At 34.7% G+C, this 24854-nt stretch overlaps 3 protein-coding genes across 16 annotated transcripts; all 3 read left to right on the forward strand.

Moving 5' to 3' along the window:
- Positions 1–3612: 3612 nt before the first annotated feature.
- Positions 3613–7902, forward strand: LOC106346921 (LON peptidase N-terminal domain and RING finger protein 1-like). The gene is made up of 19 exons (XM_013786386.3): positions 3613–3736; positions 3935–4229; positions 4366–4467; positions 4804–4886; positions 5027–5111; positions 5201–5287; positions 5411–5472; positions 5569–5759; positions 5844–5904; positions 6005–6182; positions 6265–6303; positions 6396–6457; positions 6562–6598; positions 6681–6730; positions 6880–6946; positions 7059–7137; positions 7302–7381; positions 7494–7562; positions 7649–7902. Exons 2-19 carry the CDS (start codon positions 4161–4163, stop codon positions 7706–7708), a joined length of 1461 nt encoding a protein of 486 aa, XP_013641840.2. The 5' UTR covers positions 3613–3736; positions 3935–4160; the 3' UTR covers positions 7709–7902.
- Positions 7903–8109: 207 nt separating this feature from the next.
- LOC106346923 (xyloglucan 6-xylosyltransferase 4-like) lies at positions 8110–11513 on the forward strand. Of its 13 annotated transcripts, XM_048782457.1 has the most exons (6): positions 8110–8258; positions 8755–8798; positions 9007–9092; positions 9202–9270; positions 9599–9677; positions 9749–11513. In XM_048782457.1, the coding sequence occupies exon 6, from the start codon at positions 9796–9798 to the stop codon at positions 11308–11310; it is 1515 nt and encodes a 504-aa protein (XP_048638414.1). In that variant the 5' UTR covers positions 8110–8258; positions 8755–8798; positions 9007–9092; positions 9202–9270; positions 9599–9677; positions 9749–9795; the 3' UTR covers positions 11311–11513. The 13 variants fall into 13 exon arrangements, with proteins under 13 accessions (XP_048638414.1, XP_048638410.1, XP_048638402.1 ...); XM_048782453.1 differs by having other exon boundaries at positions 8938–9092; positions 9599–11513; XM_048782445.1 differs by having other exon boundaries at positions 9001–9092; positions 9599–11513.
- A 10511-nt stretch (positions 11514–22024) lies between these two features.
- On the forward strand, positions 22025–23397 carry LOC125610247. Of its 2 annotated transcripts, none has more exons than XM_048782467.1 (2): positions 22025–22678; positions 22781–23397. In XM_048782467.1, exons 1-2 carry the CDS (start codon positions 22117–22119, stop codon positions 22828–22830), a joined length of 612 nt encoding a protein of 203 aa, XP_048638424.1. In that variant the 5' UTR covers positions 22025–22116; the 3' UTR covers positions 22831–23397. The 2 variants fall into 2 exon arrangements, with proteins under 2 accessions (XP_048638424.1, XP_048638425.1); XM_048782468.1 differs by having other exon boundaries at positions 22117–22447.
- Positions 23398–24854: the final 1457 nt, after the last annotated feature.

Raw genomic sequence — 24854 nt, forward strand, 5'->3', positions numbered from 1 at the left:
AGCGCATCGGTAATGGCTTCATTCTTCTTTGTCCTAGCCTAGTAATTGTAAGTTTGTAACCCATCTTGCTCCAGTGTGCACTGTTAAAGAGTATTACATAAGGTTATCAGCTCCCAACAAACAAATCATTCCAAGCCCTAAATAAACTCTAGACTGACTATATTCAGGCCCGGCCTTGAGCACATACGTAAGAAACATTTGTATGGAGCCTATAATTTTTACAGATTTTGTAAGTTCACTTTTTTATCACTGTAAACTTTCTAAAACTCATACAAAACTTAACGCGGATTGTGGAGCTTATCTCAAACACAACAAAATTAAATCATAACAACTTTTTGCCTCAAAGTTATAAAAAAAAGAATGAAACGATAATAATATCTAACTAAACAATACTCAACTCTTACGGCAAGTCTACGTTTTAGAAAGAGTTATTAACATAAATAGACACATTGTGTCTTTTTATTACACTTGAGAACACATTATGCTACTAAGGTACTTTTCAGTGGTTGAAGACTTGTTTACCCTCCAAAAAGCAAAACCAAGAAGGATACTAAGGTAATTGGACGATTCTTTTTAGTTGGGCTGGTTAGGTATTTGAATTTTTTTTAAAATATGGTTTAGATTGCTGGACGTGAAACCTAGGTGAAATTGAATTTTGTTTTTCACACAGGCCCGGGGAAATTCTCGTCGAATTAATTTTCTTTCTTCAATAATAGTAAAACCCAGAGAAAAAGTGACGAAGGAGATTTCCAACGGAGGACGTTTTAACGGCGGAGACTAATGGAGAAAAAGATGTCATCGCAAAAGAGGAGAGATTTCAAGGGCAAAGCAAAAGGTTAGATCCATTTATTGTTTACATCTCGATTGGTTTCGGTATTTACGGTTGCTTCCATCTCAATCCTCATGTGAGGTTAAAGATTCCCAAGTTTTTGGGTTAGTGTTTCAATTCTGGGATTTTGTTTTTGGGATTAGGGTTTGGGATTTCGATTTTGGGATTTGGGATTCAGGATTTCAATTTTGGGATTAGGGTTCCGATTCCAGAGTTTTCTAAGTTTCATTTTTTTGTTGGTATCAGTTTTTACAGAGGTAGCGTAGGCAGAGGAGGAAGGAGTGAATGAAGGAAGCTTTCTTAATTTTGGGATTAGGGTTCTGATTTCAGAGTTTTCTAATGATGATGTTTTCTATGTACGTGTGTACATTGTTATGTGTGTATACATGTGTACACTATTTTACAGAGGTGGCGTAGGCAGAGGAGGAAGAGGTGAATGAAGGAAGCTTTTTTAATTTTGGGATTAGGGTTCTGATTTTAGAGTTTTCTAATGATGATGTTTTCTATGTACGTGTGTACATTGTTATGTGTGTGTACATGTGTACACTATTTTAGACTAATGTATGCATGTTAGGTGTTGTGTTTGCATTCTGTAGACTTATTATATTATGCTAATTGGATGGTGTAAGATTTTATTTTGCGGTTTGATTGTATGATATGGACGTATCATGCCTGTAAGAATGATGTTGTATCATGCTTGTAAGAATGATGGTTTTATTCGGTTAAAATATCATGGTAGTTTGTGTTGTATGTGTAATCCTAATGTAAGCATGTTTGGTGTTGCTGCTAAAACATGTTTGGTGTTTTACTAAACTTGTTGCAAAATGATAATCGAATTGTGTAAAGATGATGTTTATTTGGTTAAAACATGTGTACATTGTTGTTTGTATACATGCGTACAATAGCGCATAGTTGTCCCCATGGACAGCGAGTAGCATTCGAGTAAAATGTACTGACTACTGATTTTGGGAATTCAAATCTGTGGCAGTGTACAGTGGATTATAATTCGTGTGTGCTATGCTTGACTTGTATGGGTTTTTAAATTTATACGATTTGTCAGGTGGATTCAAATCCGTATGTGCTATGTTTGACACGCTAACTTGTACACACGTACAAAGAATCGAGGTTGTACACATGGACAACTCGGCAGAAAAAATGTACATGCTACTCCTTTGGGAAATTCAAATGGCAAAGTGTAAATCCGTGGCTTCTGATTTTTATTCTTGAATGTCTACAAATTATCACGTGAAACATGATTCAAGTGTGGTTGTGTGTGCTATGTATGTCACGATAATGTGTACATGCGTACAAAGAAGTATGATTGTACACATGGACAGTCTGAGATTCGTTTACAAAGTGTACACGATCGGAGTATGAAGATAGTAGTAAGGTGAGAGGTTGAAAAAAATCATGTGGTGTTCGGCCAAATTTAGGAATCAAAAAAGTACGGTGAAGATTCTGGTTGTAAGTTCCTTGGTGTTGTGCGGTCAATAGCTCAGTGAGGCGGAGGGGAGGGGGGGAGGAGCTTCGGTGTTGACAAAGAACTCCTGCAACACATTTCCGCTGCCGTCGTCGAACGTCTTCTATTCGCCGGCGATAATTATACAATGCTCCACCATGGAAGATACCTATTCCAAAAAAAACCAGAATTGTTATTTAACCAAAATTAAGATGTTGGAATTACAGTAAATCAAATTGTTAAACAAAGTTATCTCACAAACCACCACTTAGAATCCAATAATCAGGATTGAAAATCTTGGATTAGTTAGCAAAGTTTAGATTTTTTTTTCTTGATGAACACAGAGAAAATCGACATCGTTGGGGGAGAGATGAAAGAGAATAATGTTATAGGTAGAACTAAATCTGGACCGTTGAAAATAAGAGAGAGGGATATTGATCGAATGGTTGATATTAAATAGCAGATATATGTCTTTTCTAGATCTGCCAAATAAAATCTTAGCCGTTGGAGCTTTAAGAAGATCAATGGTTGTGGGCTAATCCCGCCAAAGGAAAATCTAGTTAGTTGCCTTATTATTGAGTTCTAACGAAAAGGAAGAAAACTAGTTGAGGAAAGTGTGTCAGTATAACAATGTGTCTTAAAGTGTAATAAAGATGAGGAATGTGTCCTAGAGTGAAAATATTTCTTTTAGAAACACAACCACCATCACAATAAATAATTAAACGAAGTGACCGAAGAAAAGTGAAACTACACAACTTGGATATTTTTCTTATTTACAGTTAACAAAGATTACATGATTTGGTCATGTTATTGATTGAAAAAACTGTCAAATTTTTAATCAATGCTCGATTTTGTAAAACAAGTACAAGAAAATCATTTTTTTTAGAATTGATAGACTATCATTAGCTTTAACAATATAGTGAAAATCTAATTACAAACTTAAGTTATAGTAATCTAAATTTCTATATGTTATTTAGTGTCTCGATTTTTTGTTTCGTATTGGACCCTAAATATCTCAGGACTGACACTGACTATATTTTTGACTTGTACCGCAAGCCAAGTTAGGTTCTACCAAATGATGACAGAAAGGAATAATAAGAAATTGAATTAAAGGCTAACGTCATGTATCCAAGTAGGCCTATATCCAAGTGTAGTCCCTCTGGCATGCTTAGCTTTGAAAAGATAAGAAGAGTAAGACATTGGAGATAGATACTCCTACTTAACTGTGGTCCTTGGTCGTTGATAGTGGCCTTGTAATAATCCCTTTGCATTTGCTTTTATGACGGACCTAAAAAGCCCATGGATAATATTGATTCTAATTTGTTTAACTAGTTAAACCTACATCAAAGTAGCAGCAACTCATCCGTAGCCGGACTCTGACCACCACAGCTTGTCTTTACGTGAGAGGGCTGAACCCACAAGCTCATCCAACCTCTTGTTTGAGTTAGGTCCGGTCTGAAAGCCGTTCTAACCTCTTGCATGACGCAATTCCCTATAAAATAATATTTTAGTTTTGACTATAAAAGCTTTTAGCTTGGCCATTGGTTCATTGTAACAATATTTAATTATTATTCAATTGTAAAATAATTGGTCAGATTGGAGAACCCTGGTAACCTCAAATTGTTTTCTCCACCCAATGATTTCAGGAAGAACATAAAGGATTCACCTTTTAGTGAGAGATAGAGAGAGAGAGAGATTGAAGAAGGAAGAAACTTGGAGAGAGACTAAACACGTAGGAGGGTTCTAGTCCGTGGTTGCAAACGAAGGACGCACAAGAGTACACGACGATACTCTCTCTGCGTTGCTTCCTCCCTTCAATTTAATTCCTTCTCTTTCCCCCCCAAATTGTCAATCTTTCAATTTCGTTGCTCGATGTCGAACGAAGAGTCTCTTCCGGCATTCACTTTGTTCGGTTTGGATGATGTCGAAAACTATGGTCTGGTGAGTGCTTATTACGACCACTGGATTGGTTCCTTCTTTATGTTCGGAATGCGATTAGCAATTTGCTAACAATGAGGCTTGTGTTAATTCATTCATGGAGGTTGATTATCTGAGACTTTTGTTTCTGATATTGCAGGTCAGTGAAGCTGACAATTCATTGCCTTTGGACATACACAATCAGGTGTTTCAACTTGTTGAGAAGGGAAACCAATCATTCAAAGATTCTCGCTTTGAAGAGGTGAATTATTGAATCTCTTTTGATTTTTTTTTCTTCTTGGTCTTGCTGCTTCATTAGGAATTGCCTGAAACGAAGCTGTGATTAGCTCATAGCAACTGATTTGGTCTGTATGTGTTGGATGTCTTGTAGCTTATTGGTGTAGTTTGCTTTTGGAATAAGTTTCTTGCTGAACATGATAATGATCGTAGCACTTTTCATATGATACATACAAATGCTTACTGTCTTCCAACAGAACATTCTTTAAATTTGTTCAAGTTTAAAGCTTTGGTGCTGAAACTCTCAAATGAGACTCTCAATTATGTTCTTGCCAATACTTATCTTCTTTTTTTCTTCCAGGCGATTAGCAATTATTCAAAAGCCTATTCTATTAAGCCTCTTGATCCTATTGTTCTAAGCAATAGAAGTGCTGCTTATATAAGGTAAGGTTTGATCTAACCTTTTCCAGACTTCCAGTGGAAGTGGAATTTTCATGCTGTTTAACTATTTTTACCTTTTACTCGGTTCACTACTGACACATTCTTATCTCTCTCATCTCTCAACCTTTTGTTTTTTATTTTAGACTTGGACAATATCTGAAGCAGAGATCTGCATCAGTTTCTGAATATACACCTCTGAACGGTTTTGATATGTCGATGCTTGGGGAAGTATGTATTCTACTTGCTTAACCTTTTACTAGCAGTTGCAGAACTCATCAACTCTGACTCACCCTTGAAAACCTGATAATTTCCTACAGCTTGCTCTTAAGGATGCTGATAAGCTAATGAACCTTCAGAGCAGTTCAGTGAAGTCATACACCACAAAGGCTTGTGCCCTCATGTTGGTATGTGCCAAATTATTCGTATATTCATTTTCTTTTTAGTCAACAAATCTTTCTCGCTTGTCTTTATTTCAATGTACTATCAATAGTTTCTCAGTCTGCTTCAATTTTGTTTTGCTTCTGCAGCTAGAAAGATATGAGTTAGCACGTGACACTATCCTCTCAGGTCTACAGATTGATCCCTTCAGGTATGGTAGTCAATGTGTACCATTTTTGATTCTGTCTTGATGCCTAATAGAATGTGTAGTTTCTAAAGTGTGAGGTTTCTTTCTGATCGTATGAAGCGATCCTCTCCGATCCAATCTTCAGGAATTGGAGAAGGTTATGCCTACTTCAATGAGGAAGACACATGGAAAGGCTGAGCGGTCTGATGACTTTGACTGCACCGTTTGCCTGAAACTGCTGTATGAACCTGCTACAACTCCATGTGGGCATACATTCTGCCGATCATGCCTCTTTCAGTCTATGGATCGTGGTGAGTTCATATGGTTGTTTGTCTTTTCTTTTACTCCTTAAAATGTCTTCTTTGTGTTGCTTATTAATGCTTTGTGGAATATAGGAAACAAATGTCCACTATGTCGAACTGTCATTTTCATGACTCCAAGAACATGCGCTGTCAGGTAAAAGATTTGCACTCTTCTCTAGTTTTCTTAAAGGTCCAATGCCATATCACGTAATAATATATTGGAACGCTTATGCTTTAATATTATATGTTGGCAGTGTGACATTGAATAACATCATACAAAAGAACTTTCCAGAGGAGTATGCTGAAAGGAAATCAGAGCAAGACACTCTGGTCCACTTAGGGAATGAAAGTATGCCTCTTTTTGTCATGGATGTGATCATCCCGTGTCAGAAGTTGTCTCTTCACATATTTGAACCTAGATATCGGCTAATGGTGAGTTCTTTCATTTTATTTCAGCAGTATTGCTGTTTGCATTCAGAAAACGTCTTTGATTAACATGTGTTAACTGAAACAGGTGAGAAGAATAATGGAGGGAAATCATAGGATGGGAATGGTGGGTGTTTGTGTTTTTTCCCTTATTGCTTCTTGACTATACATTCATAAAACGTTTCTGACTAGTAAGTTTGCCCATTCCAATGTTCATAGGTAGCTCTTGATTCTGCGACAGGTTCACCAGTGGATGTTGCTTGCGAAGTCGAAATCACAGAGTCTGTTGCTTTTTTCTTTATGATAATTCTTAATGTCCTTCAGTAGATGAGTTTATCTTGGGATTTACTCACACAGAGTCTACTAATGTTTTGGAATTACACAGGTGTGATCCACTACCGGATGGGCGTTTTGTCCTGGAGGTGAATATTATTTACTTATCTTTTGACTTTATTTAATGTGTAAGTTGTCAAATGATCAACTTAGTATATCTGCTTTTTTCAGCTGGAAAGCCATAGAAGGTGTCGCATTGTAAAAGCTTGGGATCAAGATGGGTAAGCTTAGTATGATTGTTTTTGAGTCGACCATTGCCATTTATATATATATGACAAGCAAGAGATAAAACTTGAATGGTTGCATGAGTTCCACAACCATGTAAACATAAATGCATTGCTTCCTAATATTTATTATTTTATTTTTTCAGATATCGTGTTGCAGAGGTTGAATGGGTGACAGATATAGCACCACAAAGCGACCAAGAGAAAGCAGATGTATGATTACATCTCTTGAGCTATGCCATTACAAATACTTCTATTCCTTTTGCTACAATGAGTTTATTTCCCTTCTCTTATTTCCTCACTTTTTCTTTGCGACTTGTTACAGCTGCGGGAACTAACAACTAGTGCAGCATCATTTGCTCGGTCATGGCTAGAGAGAGCAAAGGAAGCAGCTAGACAAGGAGGTAAGCAACTGTTTTTATCAAGCTGTGAACTAGTCATGAGTTCTGTTTTATGACAGTAACTGATTGTTGTTAGTTGTACCACCTTGTATGCTCTTTAGTCTTTTAGTATTTTCAGACATCCTATGATCTAGTCTTTCACTTCTTCTTTTTCTAATTCTACGCAGACAGAAGAAGACTTGAAACACTTCTAATTGTTGAATCTATGATGCCTACACCTCAAGATCCAGAGCGCTTCAGTTTCTGGGTAATGTTGTTCAATTTGCAAAGCTCTCTCTAAAGATGGACACAAACTCTTGCTATATATACTTGTGTTAAATGGTTGCTCAATGGCTTCTTCTTTTTTTTTGGGGCGTCAGCTTGCGACATTGACAGATAGGAGACCTTCAGAAAGATTGGAACTACTTCGGCTTCAAGATACTGGAGAGGTACTTGAATATCAACTAGTCTTACTTTGCTTGATATGAGATTGTATCTGTTTACTTCTTTTGATTGTAGAAACTTCTTGTTGCAGAGAATTAGGCGTGGGTTGATATATCTTCGATCAGTAGAACGAGGATGCACAATGCAATGAACCGTCACCATGTACAAGCAAGAGATCAAACTTGGGATCTCTTCATAAGAAATTTGACAAAAAAAAAACATGATTTATTAAAGGAATACATAAATAAATATAAGAGATTATTGGGGGATAGATATCATTATGTTGTGTATTGTAAGTTTGTAACCAGACTACCATATTATATTATTCAACTCAACACTTGATGATCTTTAAATCTACATGATATCAACATAATCCACATGATCTGAAAATCAACATTTGTATATTTCGCATTTTTGACCCTTTCTTTGACTAAATTCAAAAGTTGAAGGCTAACACTGAATTAAATGAAAGTTGGAGGGTCCTTTCAGATATTCCGAAAAGAAAGAAAAGAAATTAAGAAGCGTCGTCCATAACAAAGAGTGATTACTATTTAATGCATCACTTAAACATAAAAGGATAGGCGTTTGCTCAATCAGATGGCGAAGCAACCTCTGTCTGTCGTCGTCGTCGTCGATGACATCCGTCTTCATCAGAGCCGATGCGGCTCCCATCGGAATCTCTCCCCTTTCTCATTACGATGGTACATTCTCTCTCGTTTCTGCACATTGCTTCTGCCTTTCGATTAACTTATAGGTTTTGTAGAAACTATGTTTCGTCACTTAATGTTGAATTCTTCGTTATGAATTGGTTTCTTAAAAATTAAAACCAGAAGAATATGAATGCAAATCTACCTAAAAACGCGTTCTATGATGTTATTTAATGCAATGGGTGAAAACTGAAAGGTCGAAGCTTTTTGCTAGTTTTGTAGTCTTGGATGTGGAAGAAGGATTGCTGAGCTTCTTGTAGCTTTTCTTCTCTCTTTCCGACATTGAAATATACTAAAATTGTACAAGGAAAAACATCTCTTTGACCTTGTTTCTAAGATAACTCAGAGTGCTGTGTATTGCTGTTAATTTATGTAGGTAGGCTATGCATGTAAATATTAGAGTCATTAGACTTTTAAGTGTTTTAAAGTGGAAATTACATTTCAGACCAGCTTTAACAACGTTTATTTGCTTAAATTGATCATTTTACAGGGATTCCGGTTCAGGATATATTTGATACATGTGATTTTATAAAGGTCGGTTGATTCTTTTTGCGTTAAATTTGTTTTATTTATGTTGCGTGCTTGCTTTCTGTTAATACTATAAGCTGTTAACAAAATCTAGAATGGAGAAGGGACTATTCCTGAGTCACTCATTTTCGTCCTTCTGTTGCAGTATACTGAAAAAACAACAAAAATTTCATCTGTTTCTATAAAAGCAAATTGACTGGTTTGATAGTTTCAGCCTTCAGGCTTGCAACATGTTATAGAAGAGCTTCAAAGAGAGAATGTTGTGGTATACCGCAAAAGTATGAAAACGTCCTCTGCTGGGTTAGTTGACTAAATGGCTTCTTTGACCATCTTTAATTCTAATTCTTATGATTTCTCTTGGATCCAGCTTGTTAGTACATAAACTTTTTTATAGAGATCTCAACCTCAGGTTTTATGGGCAACACGTTTCAAAACTCTGCGTCTAAGTTCCAAGGTTTTAAAGTCATGGCTGATTCAGGTATAAACTCTAAGACTTTTTACCCTTGTACACACTGTTGGTTCTTGTTTTATATTTATTCACATGATTACTTAGTGTAGTAGAAATACCTTAGCATGCTTTTGAAACATCCTACAGAATATCGAAGCAATCTGGTATATTCATACGTTCAAGTTGCTAAACGTTTTTTCTTAATAATTGTTGGAAGGCATATTGGATCGAGCAAAGCATTTTCTCTTACATCAAATATAAATATAAAACGACAGCATTTCTCCATGATCTAGTTTAATAATATTTAATTAATTTTTAAAGAAGGCCCTTCAGATTGTTGACTTTTGATCTCCATCAGCTACTAGTCTTCCATCGGGATTCTGCCAAAAAACTGAAATTTCAGAGCGGTGCAGCTCAGAGAGAAATCTACAAATCCTGTGAGTAAAAATAGAAAGGTTCACTGATATGTTTTTAGTTAGACTGTGTACGGTTTAAGTGCCATCTTCAGGTCTCTCTCTGTAAGTGACACCTAGAGAAGGAGCGGCGACAGGTGAAATGGTTCAGGATGCGTTGAGAACCTCCGGAAGTGGTGGAGGACTTCCGACAACGGCTGTATGGAATGGCGGAGGGAGAGGCCGTGGTTTCTTGCGCGGTTGGCAGGTCCAGAATACCTCAATCAACATCAAAATCATGATTCTCTGCGGCTTCGTGACCATCCTCGTCTTACTTGGCACAGTCAGTTTTGGTAACCTTGGAAGCTCCAACGCTGACGCTGTTAATCAAAATCTCATCAAGGAAACCGAGCCGATTCTTGCCGAGAGCCCATCTGCTTCGGTTCCGACCGACCTGGAGGAACTGCCTAAACCTGAGGCTAATCCTCCAACTGACTTAGAGGAACCGCCAATAGCTGAGGTTAATCCTCCAACTGCATTGGAGGAACCTCCTAAACCTGAGGTTAATCCTCCAACTGCCTTGGAGGAGCCGTCTAAACCTGAGGCTAATCCTCCACCTGAGTTGGAGGAGCCGCCGAAAGCTGAGGTTAATCCCAACGTGACGTACACTCTAGGCCCTAGGATCACCAACTGGGACAGTCAACGCAAGGTATGGCTAAATCAGAACCCTGGGTTTCCTAGTATAGTCAACGGCAAAGCTAGAATCTTGCTTCTAACCGGGTCTCCTCCAGGACCCTGTGATAAACCCATTGGAGACTATTATCTATTGAAAACAGTGAAGAACAAGATTGATTACTGTAGGATTCACGGGATAGAGATTGTGTACAACATGGCACATCTGGATGAGGAACTCTCAGGGTACTGGACTAAGTTGCCTATGATTAGGAGATTAATGCTGTCTCATCCAGAAGTAGAATGGATTTGGTGGATGGATAGTGATGCTTTGTTCACTGATATACTATTTGAGATCCCCATGTCTCGGTACGAGAAGCATAACCTGGTGATACACGGGTATCCAGACTTGTTGTTCAACCAAAAGTCATGGGTTGCATTGAACACAGGTGTTTTTCTGTTGAGGAATTGTCAGTGGTCATTGGATTTGTTAGATGCTTGGGCTCCAATGGGACCAAAAGGGCCAATCCGCGACGAAGCTGGGAAGGTACTGACAGCTTATCTGAAAGGTCGGCCTGCTTTTGAGGCGGATGATCAATCAGCGTTGATATATCTCCTGCTTTCACAGAAGGAGAAGTGGATGGAGAAGGTTTACGTTGAGAACCAATACTATTTGCACGGGTTTTGGGAGGGTTTGGTTGATAAGTATGAAGAGATGATAGAGAAGTATCATCCGGGATTGGGTGATGAGAGATGGCCTTTTGTGACGCATTTCGTGGGTTGCAAACCGTGTGGCAGCTACGCTGATTACGCAGAGGAGAGGTGCTTCAAAGGCATGGAGAGGGCTTTTAATTTCGCAGATAACCAAGTGCTGAAGCTGTATGGATTTAGCCACATGGGACTGTTGAGCCCTAAGGTTAAGAGGATCAGAAACGAGACAGTTTCTCCTTTGGAGTTTGTAGACAAGTTTGATATCCGGAGAACGCATGAAGAAACCAAGCCATGAAGTGAATCATACACAGCTTGACCAAACTTGAGTTAATGTTATATAGGTAACAAAGAACACTCACAAATTAAATGCAAATTGTTTTTGTTGCATGTACTTGTTTCTTGTGCTTTATTGCATGTTGTTTTCAGCTCTGCTAATTCCTTTTTCCATAGATATTTTTGTCTTTTTCAGTCAATATATGGAGAAATTTGATACTGCAATTCTGCTTGTTACTCCACTTTTATTGCAATGTTATCTTCTTCGTTTTGCAGTTTATTTTGGCAGTCATTTTCTTTTTTACTGATAATGATTTTTAACTAAACATATACATACAAACAATAATGTTGAGGTTTGATGCTATTTGAACCATAAAATAGTATTATTTCAGTTAATATAATCTGAACGAGATTCTACAGCACATAAAGAGATTCTTGATCGGAACCGATGGCGAAGGAAGCTCCGTCGTCTTCGATGCCGTCCGTCCGAAGAGGCTACGCGGTTCCTAAATTCATCTTCATCCTCGCTATGTTAGTTTTGGGTGTAAAGATGTACAGTTCAGTGGATGTCGTGAGAGACTATTGCTTCTAAGTGGGTAACTTTATCGATCACGGGAATTAGTTAATTGTTTGTGTGCCTTCTCTCAATTCAAGGGTAGTCCAGAAAGTAAAGTAGTATGTGTGCTTGTGCGTTTCGACGGCCTCTTGAGTTCTTACTTATGAGTTACCTGTAATCTTGACTACAGAAGTAGAATTATAATGAGAGATATGATTGGTAACAACTGCTACCAATACCATAAGAAGCTTCTTGCTACGTTTCCTTTTCTCCCAGCACCATTGCAATATGCTAATTAAGACACAGTTATGAATTTGAGAACTAGACTTAATGTGTTCCAAGTAGAAAGTAGGTTGGAAACACACTTAAACAACTTTTTGTCCTCACTTTAAAAAAAAAAAAATCGTCACAGGGATTCAGATTCAGGAGATGCTAGTCCAGCCGATTTTATAAAGGCTGGTCGATTTTGTGTGTGTGTGCTCTCTGTCAGCCTTTTGTTGCTAATACTATAAGTGATACAAATATTATGCAGGAAAAATACGCCTATGAGCTGTTAACAAATGTGGTATGGAAGAGGGGACTATGACGCGTATGGCATAGACGAATCAGTAGTAAGTTCTTATCTCTGTTTTCTCAATCATGTTGTCCACAAAGAAGGAAGATTTCTTCTGCCTTTTTTCGAAAATCAATTGCGTGGTTTAATGGTTGCAGCGTATTATAGAGGAGCTTAAAAAACAATATATGATGTGGAAGATTTTGTAAAAATAAAACTTCCCCTGCTGTAGGTTGTTTCTTATGGTCAGTTAACTGACAGATTTCTTTGATATTTTCGGAGCCTGAACGTGAAGGTTTTATGACAATTACGTTACGTCCCAAGATTCTAAGCCATGCATGGCTCATTCTTTCTGGTTGTATACACAGGGACAGGTGTGTAAATTTGTGTATACACTGATACTGGAATACCAAGTCTAGAATGCCTAGCAAGCGTTTAACCAAATTCTCTTGGAAGCCCTTTATCGGAGGAGGAGAAGTAGAAGAAAGAGAGAACAATGAATGAGGAATGCAAAGGGTGAGGAGGATCCTGCTTCCATCACTGAAAACGAACCTAAAGATGACCTCCAGATTCTATCTCAGGTTGTGATTCTGACTAATATGTTATAAGCCATAGGAATCTACTTTCTTTTCACATTTTACATTGTTGCTTTGTGTTTTTTTTTTTTTTTGTAAAATTTATATAAAAAGAGTACATGCAACTCGACTGTTTTGGCGGTAGATAGTGTGATCGCAATAACTAGTATACAGAGTGATCAATCGACCAAAAGATAGCACAACTCCTCTATAGCATTTTGAGAAGACAAGACTTGTACACTTTTAATAACACGTACATACTTGCTCACTATATTTTGAGTTGATCTTATTTTCTTCACCTGCGATATGAAAATTTAAGAACGAGCCAAAAATTCACAGTCATTTGAAGACAAAGCAGCTTATGTACACTGCAAATGACTATCTTCTTCACCATGCAGGTCTAGATACTCCAGTGCTTCGCATCAACTCGACGAATATATGGTTTTTACTTGGTAGTTGGTATACATACATGATAAGTATTATGTTTAAATTAAAACTCCACTCCTCTCTCACCGAGAAAGGGATCCATCCAAGTTTCATTTCGTCAAACTTTTTTTTTTCATTTCGTCAAACTTTATCTTATCTAACTCGAGTATTTATTTTCTTTCAACTTTATTTCCTCTAGCTCTCATTTTCTGTTTCCTATCAAAGACAATTTTCATGCATTTTACTGAAAGATATCACACAGTATACGCGCGGTTGGATTGTGTCTTTTTAAAAACATTATACTAGATTTATAAAAACATTTTAATATTATATATAATTAAACTAAAATTTCTATAAATATAAGTTTTATGAAACTAAGATCATTCATTCATACACCCGCCCCATATAATTTTACTTGTACCTTAAAGCTTCAAATTAACATATGAATATATTTTTAACTTCTTACATTAGTCAAAATTTATTTTATAATAGAAATTAACTAAATATGTCATTCAACCCGTTTCATACTTGATAAATATTTATATGTTTTTGAAATAATCCGCAAAAAATGTAATTGTAAACATAAACTATAGTTCGATGTACCATATAATCAAATAATATTAATACCAGCTAAGTTTAGTATAGTTATTTTTATCAAATTCAAATATATTTAATTATATTTTAATATTTTAGTTTAAATATGTATATTATAATATAAATTTTGTATTAGTTTACATATCTTACTTCAATATTTTATTTTAATATGCTGAATTATTTTGTAAAATTAATGATTATATTTATTCTGTATATGTAAATATTTTGAATTTTATCATTTATAAAATATAAAATATTTAATAAATGGATTAAGTAACTTTATATTTATTAATTTGTTTACCAATTTAATATGGATATTAATTATGTATATTTACATATTACAGTAATTTATTTCTTATTCTATAAATCAAAAAGGTATTAATACTTATTTTTAATAATAATTACTATTAATTACAAAAAAAAATTTTGTAAGTAAATATATACAAAATACATTTAAATAAAAACTAATGAAATATATCAATCTTAGAAAAATATACTTAAGAATATCTTTTTGATATCTTATTTTGAAAATATTTAAATATTTATATCTTACTTTAATATTTTATTTTAATAGTAAATAAGTTAATTATATGAGATATAATAGGAAGTTAATTAATGTAATAGTCCAACTATGATTTTTTGTAAGTAGATTTTTTAGTGATTAGGTTTTAATGGTATAGATTAATACTAATCAAATTTATATAAAGATGAACGCTAATTATCAAAAGGTAATAATTAAATTAATTCACAGGCATATACAGCATAGAAATTATGACTTAGAAATATCATATGAAACGTGAAATCCTATGAATAATTGTCTTTTCAATTTGATTTTCCTTTTCTAAACCTCAATGTAGTTTTTGCTACAATACATATGTATCCCTAGTCTAAACTAATTATAAGATTTAAAATAGGACAATTGTCAATAATAGCACCTTTTCAAGTTTATGTCTCAAAAATAGTACTAGAAGGAGAAAGTCATAAAAATGACATTCATTAAAGGGTAAAATATCTCTAATACCCTTTGGTTTAAAATTAAATAAACAAACAAAAATAAATAAAAATAAATAAAATAAAAATAAAAAAAAATGAAAATTTTTTTTATATAGTTTCAGATTATATGTTTTCAGATTCGAAATTTTTATAACTTTTTTGAAATTTTTATTTCGAATTTTTTTTTTATTTTTTTTTTCAATTTTTTTTTATAATTTAAAAATACTTTTTGAAACTGTTTTTAAAATTTTATTTTTTATTTTAGTATTTATTTTTTATAAAATTTTAATCCATAATTCCAAAACCCACCCCTTAACTCCAAACCCTAAGATTTGGATTAATTAACCCAAAGGGTATAAATGTATATTTACCTCTTTAATGAAACCTATTTTTGTGAATTTGAACTTTGAGTGCTACTTTGGGAACAAAAACTTGGTTTAGTGCTATCCTAGTCTTTTTCTCTTTAAAATAAACATAATTTTAAATAATTAGTTATTGAACACTTACACTATTGAAAGAGAAGGGCATAAGCCTTTTTTAAAAAAGAGAGAAGGACATCATCATCTCGACTATCTGTCTCTCGTTCTTTTTTTTCTCAATTTCTTCATTTGCGACAAAAAAAATTTTATGGACCTTCTTCACTTATTACTTCTTTTGGCAAATTTGATGACTGGCTATCTCTCTGTTTGTCTTTTCCTTTTTTGGATGATATTTTGTTTATAAAAAATGTGATTCAGGATTTTAAATCGTGTTGCTCCACATGGGAAGTGCCGTTCATGAAAGGTCTCTTGACAAGGCAGTTTTGTCGTGTTTTCATTTTACATTGATGATAACTTTTTAATATTTAGTTTCAAACAGAAAAAAGTATTCAGAGTATTAATTGATAGATATTCTGAGGATCATGTCTCTATACATTTTGTGATTTAAAAATAATACTTCATCTGCTTCTAAAAAATTAATATTTTAAGATTTTTACACTTCTTAAAAAAATATATCAAATTTTAGTTACTAATACATTATTTTCTGTAATTAACTATTTTTCACAAGTTTTCACCAATTGATTTTTAATAAATACAATTATGCTTTTTAAAGTTTATAATTTACATTTAATTTGTGCTTTGAAAATATGAAAAATGTATCTTTTTAAAATAATTTTTTTAAAATATGGATCTTTTAGGAGCGAAGAGAGTAATCTATATATATAAAAATATGTTCGCCTCCCTCCTGTGATGCCATGTCATCAAGTCATGCTTTATGGGAGTAACACGTGTCCCGTTTTATATTTGGGGCCAAAATAAAACAAAAGGCTGTCAGGGGTAATTGAACCCAGCACCTCCAGCACTGGTAATTTCTCTTAGAATCACTAGGCTAAAGTCACTTTTTATAAATATGTGGCCGCGAAAATACTTATTATCGTGGCGGCTGGAAGCCCATGCTTCTTCTGCTTGTGGCCAGGGCCGGTACTGAACTGACGTCAAGATGAAGATCGTAAAGTTAAAAACTTTGCTCCAAACATAAAAGTTGATATATGTCTCTTTCTGACACATGCACACTCCACTATGAATAAGAATAAAAAAAAAAACAGTATTGTCATCAAACTTTATCACAAATCCACATTTGTACATCTATAATTATGAGTTGGACAATTAGTTAATTTGATACAATACCAAAGCAAGAATAATCGAAAGACAACTATACCACCGCATACTAATAAGTAACACATAACAGATAACCAAATTCTTGAATCTTAAAACAAATTTCAACTCGAGATTTTAGTGAATATCAAATTAACTAATATCCCGCCCGTAGGGCGGGCCGACCCTAGTCTATAATATAATAGTACAGTTCCCTCTTTCCTGAGGCAACACATCAGCATTTTGGTGGGTCTCACTTTTAAAAGTGTGAAAAAGTGTCAAGTATATGGCTCGAACCCGAGTTATTGAGATATAAACACCAATATTTATACCACTAAACTAAATGATACTTTGAACATTGATGGCCGAAACTAATATATATTTATGAAGGAAGAAAATCTTTATTTTTTCGGTTTTCTCTGTGGGTCGGGCGGGCCTACATGTATATTATGAGTTTCATTTTTAAATGAGGTTCATCACATTATATGAAAAAAAACAACAATTATAATTTTTCCATATTGTAAACTGTCTTCGTTTAACATGAGTTAGGGTTCTTTTCATCATTGTCTCAGATAAGCCTGAGTTACATAGTTGTGCCGTGTGTCTGTTCGTAATCTATCTTTTCACCGGTGAACTCTTCATCTTCCCATCTTAAATCGTGTGATCTTAAATGTTCCTGATTTGTAGCCCTTTTGTAAACCATATATATATGATTCACATTTTTGATGAACCCAATCTGCATTTCCACAAAACTCATTGATTCCTCTTAGCTTTAACGATCTTCTAGAAAATGTCTGACTACCTCTCCAGTTCTTCAAACCGGCATTCGCGGCATCCGTCACTCAACCTTCGAGTCTCTCCGTGTTGGTCGTAGTAGTCAGAGCATAGCCTCTAACCTCTTCGCTTATGGGATTCTCTGAACTTTAAGAAAGATAGTGAGTTTATGGGAATCACGGTTCTCTTTCTTGATGAAAATGTAAGTTAATCTTCGATTTATCACACTTATTTAATATAATAGTTTTTACTTTATTTCATGATTCTTTGTTAAATAATATTATTTGCAGATTCTGTGATTCATGGGTTTATTCCCGCCCGACGTGCTAATCATTACATGCCATCTTTGGAAGCCGGTTTCATTGTGAAAGTCGATCGTTTTGAGGTTGCTAAGTGCTCAAGCATGTACAAGATTATTGATCATCCATTACTCATTCGTTTCATCTCACCAACTATTATTGATAAAGTCATCACGAGTGCTCCTGAGATCAATTTCCAATCATAATTAGATTGTTTGACAATTTTCAAGTGATTGCGAACACAAACCTAGAACTCTCACGTATATTATCATATTGCATCTGAGTTTATAATATGTTTCGTTATCATAACTGATATTTAAACTCGCAAATGTGGTTAGGCAAATCTGTTATGTCCAAGGCTCTGACCTTAGCAAAGAAACAACTCGAGTCGTTATCCGTCTCCTCATTGATCCGTAAGAAACAATCAATACAAAATTCTCTTAATATTATTATCTATATTGTGCTAACATCAATAATCAAAAATATTTCCTACCCAAATTATGTGGTCGTCTATTTATCTCTCTTACTTATCAAACTAATTTTACACAAACATTTATTTTACAGCTTAAAAGAAACTACAACAACCCAAACAATCAAAACACCAAAAACTAGAATTCTAAAAAAGATGAATCATTAATGATCACCTCTCTTTTTTTGTCTAATCTTAGAAATAAATTTCAAAAAAAATATACCAAACCAATCACTTCAACTAAAACTCAACGCCAAATACATCGAGTTATCTAAACAAATATAAACTACACGAACAGCTATTTAACAATTTATAAGCTTACTTTCGCAACGACACATACATCGAATCAGCTAAACAGATACAAACTACACGACCAGCTATATAACAATTTACAAACTTACTTTCCCAACGAAGAAGACGACAACCAAGATCAGTGAAATTACCTTTTAAAAAAAAGCAGAGTGAGTTATGAACTCTGATAAATACAACTAACAATGATTTTTATTTACATATTTTCCATCAAATAAAAGATAAACAAACACAGTCACAACAGGAGATACAAGAGACAATCCCGACAGACACAAAGGCGGCAACAACATCTCCACCTGCTCACTCCTCTTGTCTTATAAAAATAACTTACATGTCCAATGTCAACAGGCCAATGCTATCGTCTTCTTATGAGAAATACATAAATTCGTTTAAAACTCATTAAAACCTAGATACTCAGAACTGTCACTCATTTTATAGTTATTTCTACTAGTCTTCATGTATTTGTTTTAAAGATCCGGTAAGAGCAACACATTTAAAAATAAAATAAAAATATATAACAAACATAATAAGAATAATAAAAATTTTTACTTAATACACGCAACTTACAAAACTAAACTTGAGAAAAAATATCGAGAAACAAAAGGTAATCTCAACAATTTTAATATAATTTATGTACTCACAACAATACAAGAAACAAATTAAAAAGACAAACAAACAATAAGTCTCAGTGACACAACAAACAACAACACGAACTATATCAATTACATTATTAACACAGTTTAGTCCTTCATAAGTGGAAAACAATGCATATACAGTTCATCATCACAACTCTAACCCTATAACAATAAAAAAACTTGAAAAACAACTCGAAACGCAAAATTCACAACTACAATAACCCTAACAAATATTGAGATGAAACAAGAACTATGTCCACCACTTCGCGCTTGCGCGGAGGCAATGCCCCTAGTAATAATAATAAGAACGTGAAAGTTTTAACATCCCTAGGTACATCTAAGAAACCAACAAAAAACAGATAGTATTGTCGGTTGTCGAATCGTCTATGTAATCTTTTTCATATCAAATAAATCAGCGTTAAAAAAAAAAAAGCCAACAAATTGTAAGGGTTAGATATGTGCCCTTTGACGCATGTAAACACAAAATTATTTTTGGTCTCCAAAATATAATATCAGAAATGGTTCTGCCTGTTTGAACTGGAACACATAGTCATGAGCTGTCATAGGTTGAGTTTATCTGTTTAATAATAAAAAATTAAATTGATCAAAAAATTAAAAATAATAAAAATTAAATATTCTTACGATGATTTTTAATACTAATGTTTTACTTTGGTATGTCACAGGGACGGACGCAAAGTCAACGGTTCGTCCTACTCCTATGCGTGCCCCGTATAATATAATTTTTCTTATAGTAATTAGTATAAAATATAAAGAAAGAGTGCTTCCAAATTGAAATTAGATATATGTACAAATGTCATGTGCCATCTATATATATATATAAACCAAGATCCGCCTCTGGTATGTCATGATCCGGCTCTGCAAATTGGTGGAAGTATTGCTGTAATCATATAGGTTTTCAGCTGGAAATTTACCATTGACAAAGCCTCGTGAACACCACCTCGATGCTTTTTCAGAGTATCTCCGTTTTTCCTTGTGCGTGAAATCTCCGGAGGTGGTGCGATAACACAAGTTTATGAAGACATATTCTATTACTATACGACTCTCGCTCTTATAAAATATATTAGCGAAAACTGGCGACTAATTAATCCTTTTATTCTTAGCCTTTAAATTAAAGTTCTAAATCAATGTGAACAATAGTATAGTGAAGTACTGATACTGTTTCGGTGTAAAGTTAAAGGTTGCTCAAAGTAGTAACTCATGGATTTAAAGAATAAAGAAAATTAAAGTAAGAAGATAGAAAAAGAAGTGTAAGAGAATAATTAAATTATATAGACTTTCACAAGTCATAGAATAATTATATAGACTCACTATACTGCTCCAAATAAGACAAGAAAATCCCAAGAAAGACTCACAACAACATCAACCTTATCTTGTTTCTTTTTTATTTTGTTTTTGTTTTTCAATTTCAACCACTTATTAAAAAATCTCGACACTGGATACTCTCAGGACATAGCTCACAGTTTTTTTGGGCTCTCTCTTTAAATTGTCCTTGTGACTTCTGTTTCTTTTTAAAAACTGAATACTTCAATTTTCTCAACTGACTGTGTCTTTTTGTCAACCGAATGCTATTTCATTCAGTGACAAATATTTTGTAAATTTAATAAATTTCTCTAAATCTATATGTGGTATTCTATTAAAATTTTGTCGATATCCTTTACAAAACGTATTAATTTGATAGATTACGAAGATTAATAAGGATAAATCAATGAATCTTAATGTTTTAGTAAATTTATACTTCATATTTCGTATGTAAATGTTGTCAGTGAAAACATACAAACCTGGAGTAAATTGTAATAAGTTTAAACTAATGATGCGGTTTGAAAAATGGTGTTGAACGGATACGATCGAGCGATAGAAAACAATCAACATGACGAACACTACTAGCAAACATTTTTACCAAAAAACATTAGCAAACATGTCAAACTTTACATTGAACAAAAAAAACATTCACTAGCAGACATGTCATTTTACTGATGACGTATCCTTGCGCGTTCATGAAATAATCCGTGCATTTACATTCACATGATAAAATGATTTACAAAATATTTCACGACATGACAGTTCATGATAGCAGCGAAGGTGTGCATAAAACAATGAAAATATCAAAAATTTAAAGCACGTGAACGAGTAAATTTTGCACGTGCCAATATAAATCATGAACAGAGGTGTGAAATCAAAATAATTTGTAGGGTGTGATTGGTGAGATGTTAGAGTAAATACGATAGAGAAACATGGAGTAAATGGGAGGGAGAGAGAAATAAAAAATTAGAGTAAAAGAGAGAGAAATATATTATATTTATAATCTTTTGTGTTACTCCCAATTCCACCGCAATGAAGGAGAGGGAAATTACAAGTATAAAACCAGAAAAGACAAAACAGAATAATTACTTTCAGAGTAAATGGGAGTAAACATTTTTATTTTATTTTTTCACCTGATTGGTGAGAGATAGCGAGAATTAGAGTAACTGTCACATTTTACTCTACAACTTTACTCTAAAAGGTCTATACAGTCAGACTCTTAAATAACTGACGTTATTATCTTCTTTTTTTTTGTAACCTAATGCTTCAAAAGTTTTAATCCGCAGCATCATCGCAGTTAATAGTAACAAAAATATTTACATATATCATATATCTATACGTTTTTATAACCGTATTGCAATTGTACCGCTTGTCCCGCACACAGTTTAAGGCTCCGAATGGTGACTGCAATTTAAGCGGTGCGGGACAAGCGGTTCAACTGCGATGCGCTTTTAACAGATATAAAAATATATAGATATATAGTATATGTAGAGATTTTTGTTATTGTTAACTGCGATGCGGAGCGGAACGGTTGTAAACATTCGAAGCCTAAGTAGCTTATAACTAATATATTTTTTATTTAATTTAATTTTGTATATATATACTGACATAAATATATATATATATACTGACATAGGACCATAGCCGTTACGAAGATATGGCGACGGCGACAGCGACTCTAGGGTTTTGAGATGAGAGTCGATTCACGAAGATTGGATGCTATTGGATTCACACAAGGAGAAACTAGAGGATTTCTACAGATCAAGGCAAGCCATGGGAAGAATCAGAAGGAATATGGTTTTGGTTTTCTAATGGAAATTCGAGAATACGAGATCCGTTTGTGCGGTAACAAACGAATCAATTTCGAGGGGATTAATGATTGGTTTCGATGGATTTCCTTGGGATTCTTTGGTTCTCAGATCAGATCAGAAGATGGGAAGAACATGTGGGGCTCAATCAGAGTCAACTTGCCACAATACACAACACATGACTATATGAGGAGGGCGGCATTCTCGTACACAGGTATTTTAAGGAAAGAGGGAGTGGCGGTAAGAGTTTTAACCTGGTGGGATTTGGTTAGGATTTCGTGGATATTGGTTAGAATCTGTCCAGAACAAGCACATGGCTGTTCATATTTAATTGTGATCGATGATTCTAAGGTTTGTAGGCTTCCTGGTAAAGGGATGGAGTGGTTTCATGGAAGGACTCTTACACTCTTTGAGCTTTATAAGGATCTTCTTGCTGGAGAATTAGGTGGTTTAGTTTCTTTTAAGAGAAGTGTAGCTATGCTTTTGGTATTTTGCAGTTGGATTGTGACCTCGATCTCATTAAGTTAAGTGTGTCTGGTGGGAACAGACAAATGCGTACCAGATGCGTTCAGTGCTATCGGAGCAAGGAGGTATTAACTTATTGGTACAAGCAGTCATGCCATGGGACTAGACAAATGCAGAGGATACGATCAAGCTTTTTTGGTGATTGTCTGAACGCTATGGAAACATGGTTCATCCTAACTGTAGTTGACCTGCAAGGAGTGCATCCTAGGGGAGGAAGAAGCTTGAATGAGGTCTCTTTAAACTTATTCAAATTTCTCGTAGTGAGGTTTCTCTTACAGCAGCGACGAGAATATTATGGAGCACTCGGGGATGATAATAGAGTTGTGATAATGAGGAATCATGGGAACATTTTTTTGGTGGCATTGGATGAAGGCTTCTTCAATAAGGATGTACGGGGTTCCTGGTGGGGTTTTTTAAAAAAATGGTGCATATTCGCAATGTATTGGTTTTTCTATAAACAGAAAGCGACCTTTCTTTTAGTTTATGGTTGTTCATTTCAGGGTCTTTTAATAAGCTCTGTGAGCAGTTTATGGTTCAATGTTTTATTCTTTACCTGGTGTTCTAGCTTGGCTCCTCCATTGTATGAGTCAAAGTTCCTCTTTATGATTATTTTGTGGAATAAATTTGGTTTTCTAGGCTTGTGGTATGGGTGGTTCAATGTTCTTTTCTATATCTGGTGTTCAAGCTTGGCTCTTCAGTTGTATGAGTCATTATTAATCTTTATGATTATCTTTTGGAACAATATTGGTTTACATGGCTTCTGGTATGGGGGTTTCATTATTTTTGAGAAGGAACAGATAGGAGATACGTTTAATGGGAGTGTAAAGCCTTTTGGAAATATAGAGGAACAAGTCTCAACTATGGTTTCATCAGACCACAAGAAATTGGGAAGATTGGCCTACATTACGAGATGGAACATGATCGGAATGATTGTTTATGCATGGATATTGTCTTTATACATAACATTCCATTCACACAAGGAACAAACTTACCTTAGGAATATACAGTTGTGGATTTTGGTGAGGGTTTCGAGAGTTTATGGTTTACTGTTTGAAGACTTTGTCAACATGATGTCTCCACAGGGAAAGATATTAACATGGGAATACTATTTATTTTATTTAATGGCTACTTCTATAGCATTTAAGCAAGAAAATTATTTAGAGGAAGCGTGGGGTCTTGGAATTGTTCGATTTTACGAACAAAATGGTGGCCATCAGAATGTTGATCGTAGACGTTGGAGTTTTGGTTTACCTAGTTTTGGCAATTACTTGCGTGGTACGCAACGATGGTGGAAGTGGACTGTTGAGGTTAATATATTAGCGGGTATCATTAAACCTGTATTTACTGGCTCAAAGGAGCAATATAAATATTTTATATATGAATATTTTAAGTTGGAATTGTAGAGGACTATGGAGTCATTGGACTATAAGTTATCTTCGGGAGATATGGCATCAACATAAACCAGATTTCCTATTTTTATCTGAAACGAAACAGGATTTTGAGTTTGTACAAAGATTCCAATCTCATTTTGGATATGATAGTTTGGTTACTGTAGATCCAAACGGGAGAAGTGGTGGTTTACCTCTTTATTACAATAAGGAGTATCAAGTTCAAATCTTATATTCTAGCAATAGAATGATAGATATCGAAGCAGTGGTCAAAGGAAAACAAGTTTTTCTTACTTTTGTTTATGGGGACCCGGTACAAAAGTTAAGAGAACAGGTCTGGGAGAGACTAACTCGGTATGGATTATCACGATCTGAACCATGGTTTATTATTGGAGATCTAAACGAGATTACTGGAAATCATGAAAAGGATGGGGGATCCCTAAGAAGTGCCACTTCCTTCATACCCTTTAACAATATGATAAGGAATAGTGGTCTACTAGAATTTCCGGCCCGCGGTAATAAATGGTCATGGCAAGCAAAGAGAGGTAAAGGAAAAGGAGCAATGACGATCAGATGTCGATTGGATCGGGCTTTGGCTAATGAGGAGTGGCATTCACTTTTCCCATGTTCTTACACAGAATATTTGAGGATGGTGGGCTCTGATCATCGCCCTGTGATAGCTTTTTTGGAGGATAAGGTATTAAGGAA

Source organism: Brassica napus, chromosome A6, assembly GCF_020379485.1.
Source record: "Brassica napus cultivar Da-Ae chromosome A6, Da-Ae, whole genome shotgun sequence".
NCBI lineage: Eukaryota > Viridiplantae > Streptophyta > Magnoliopsida > Brassicales > Brassicaceae > Brassica > Brassica napus.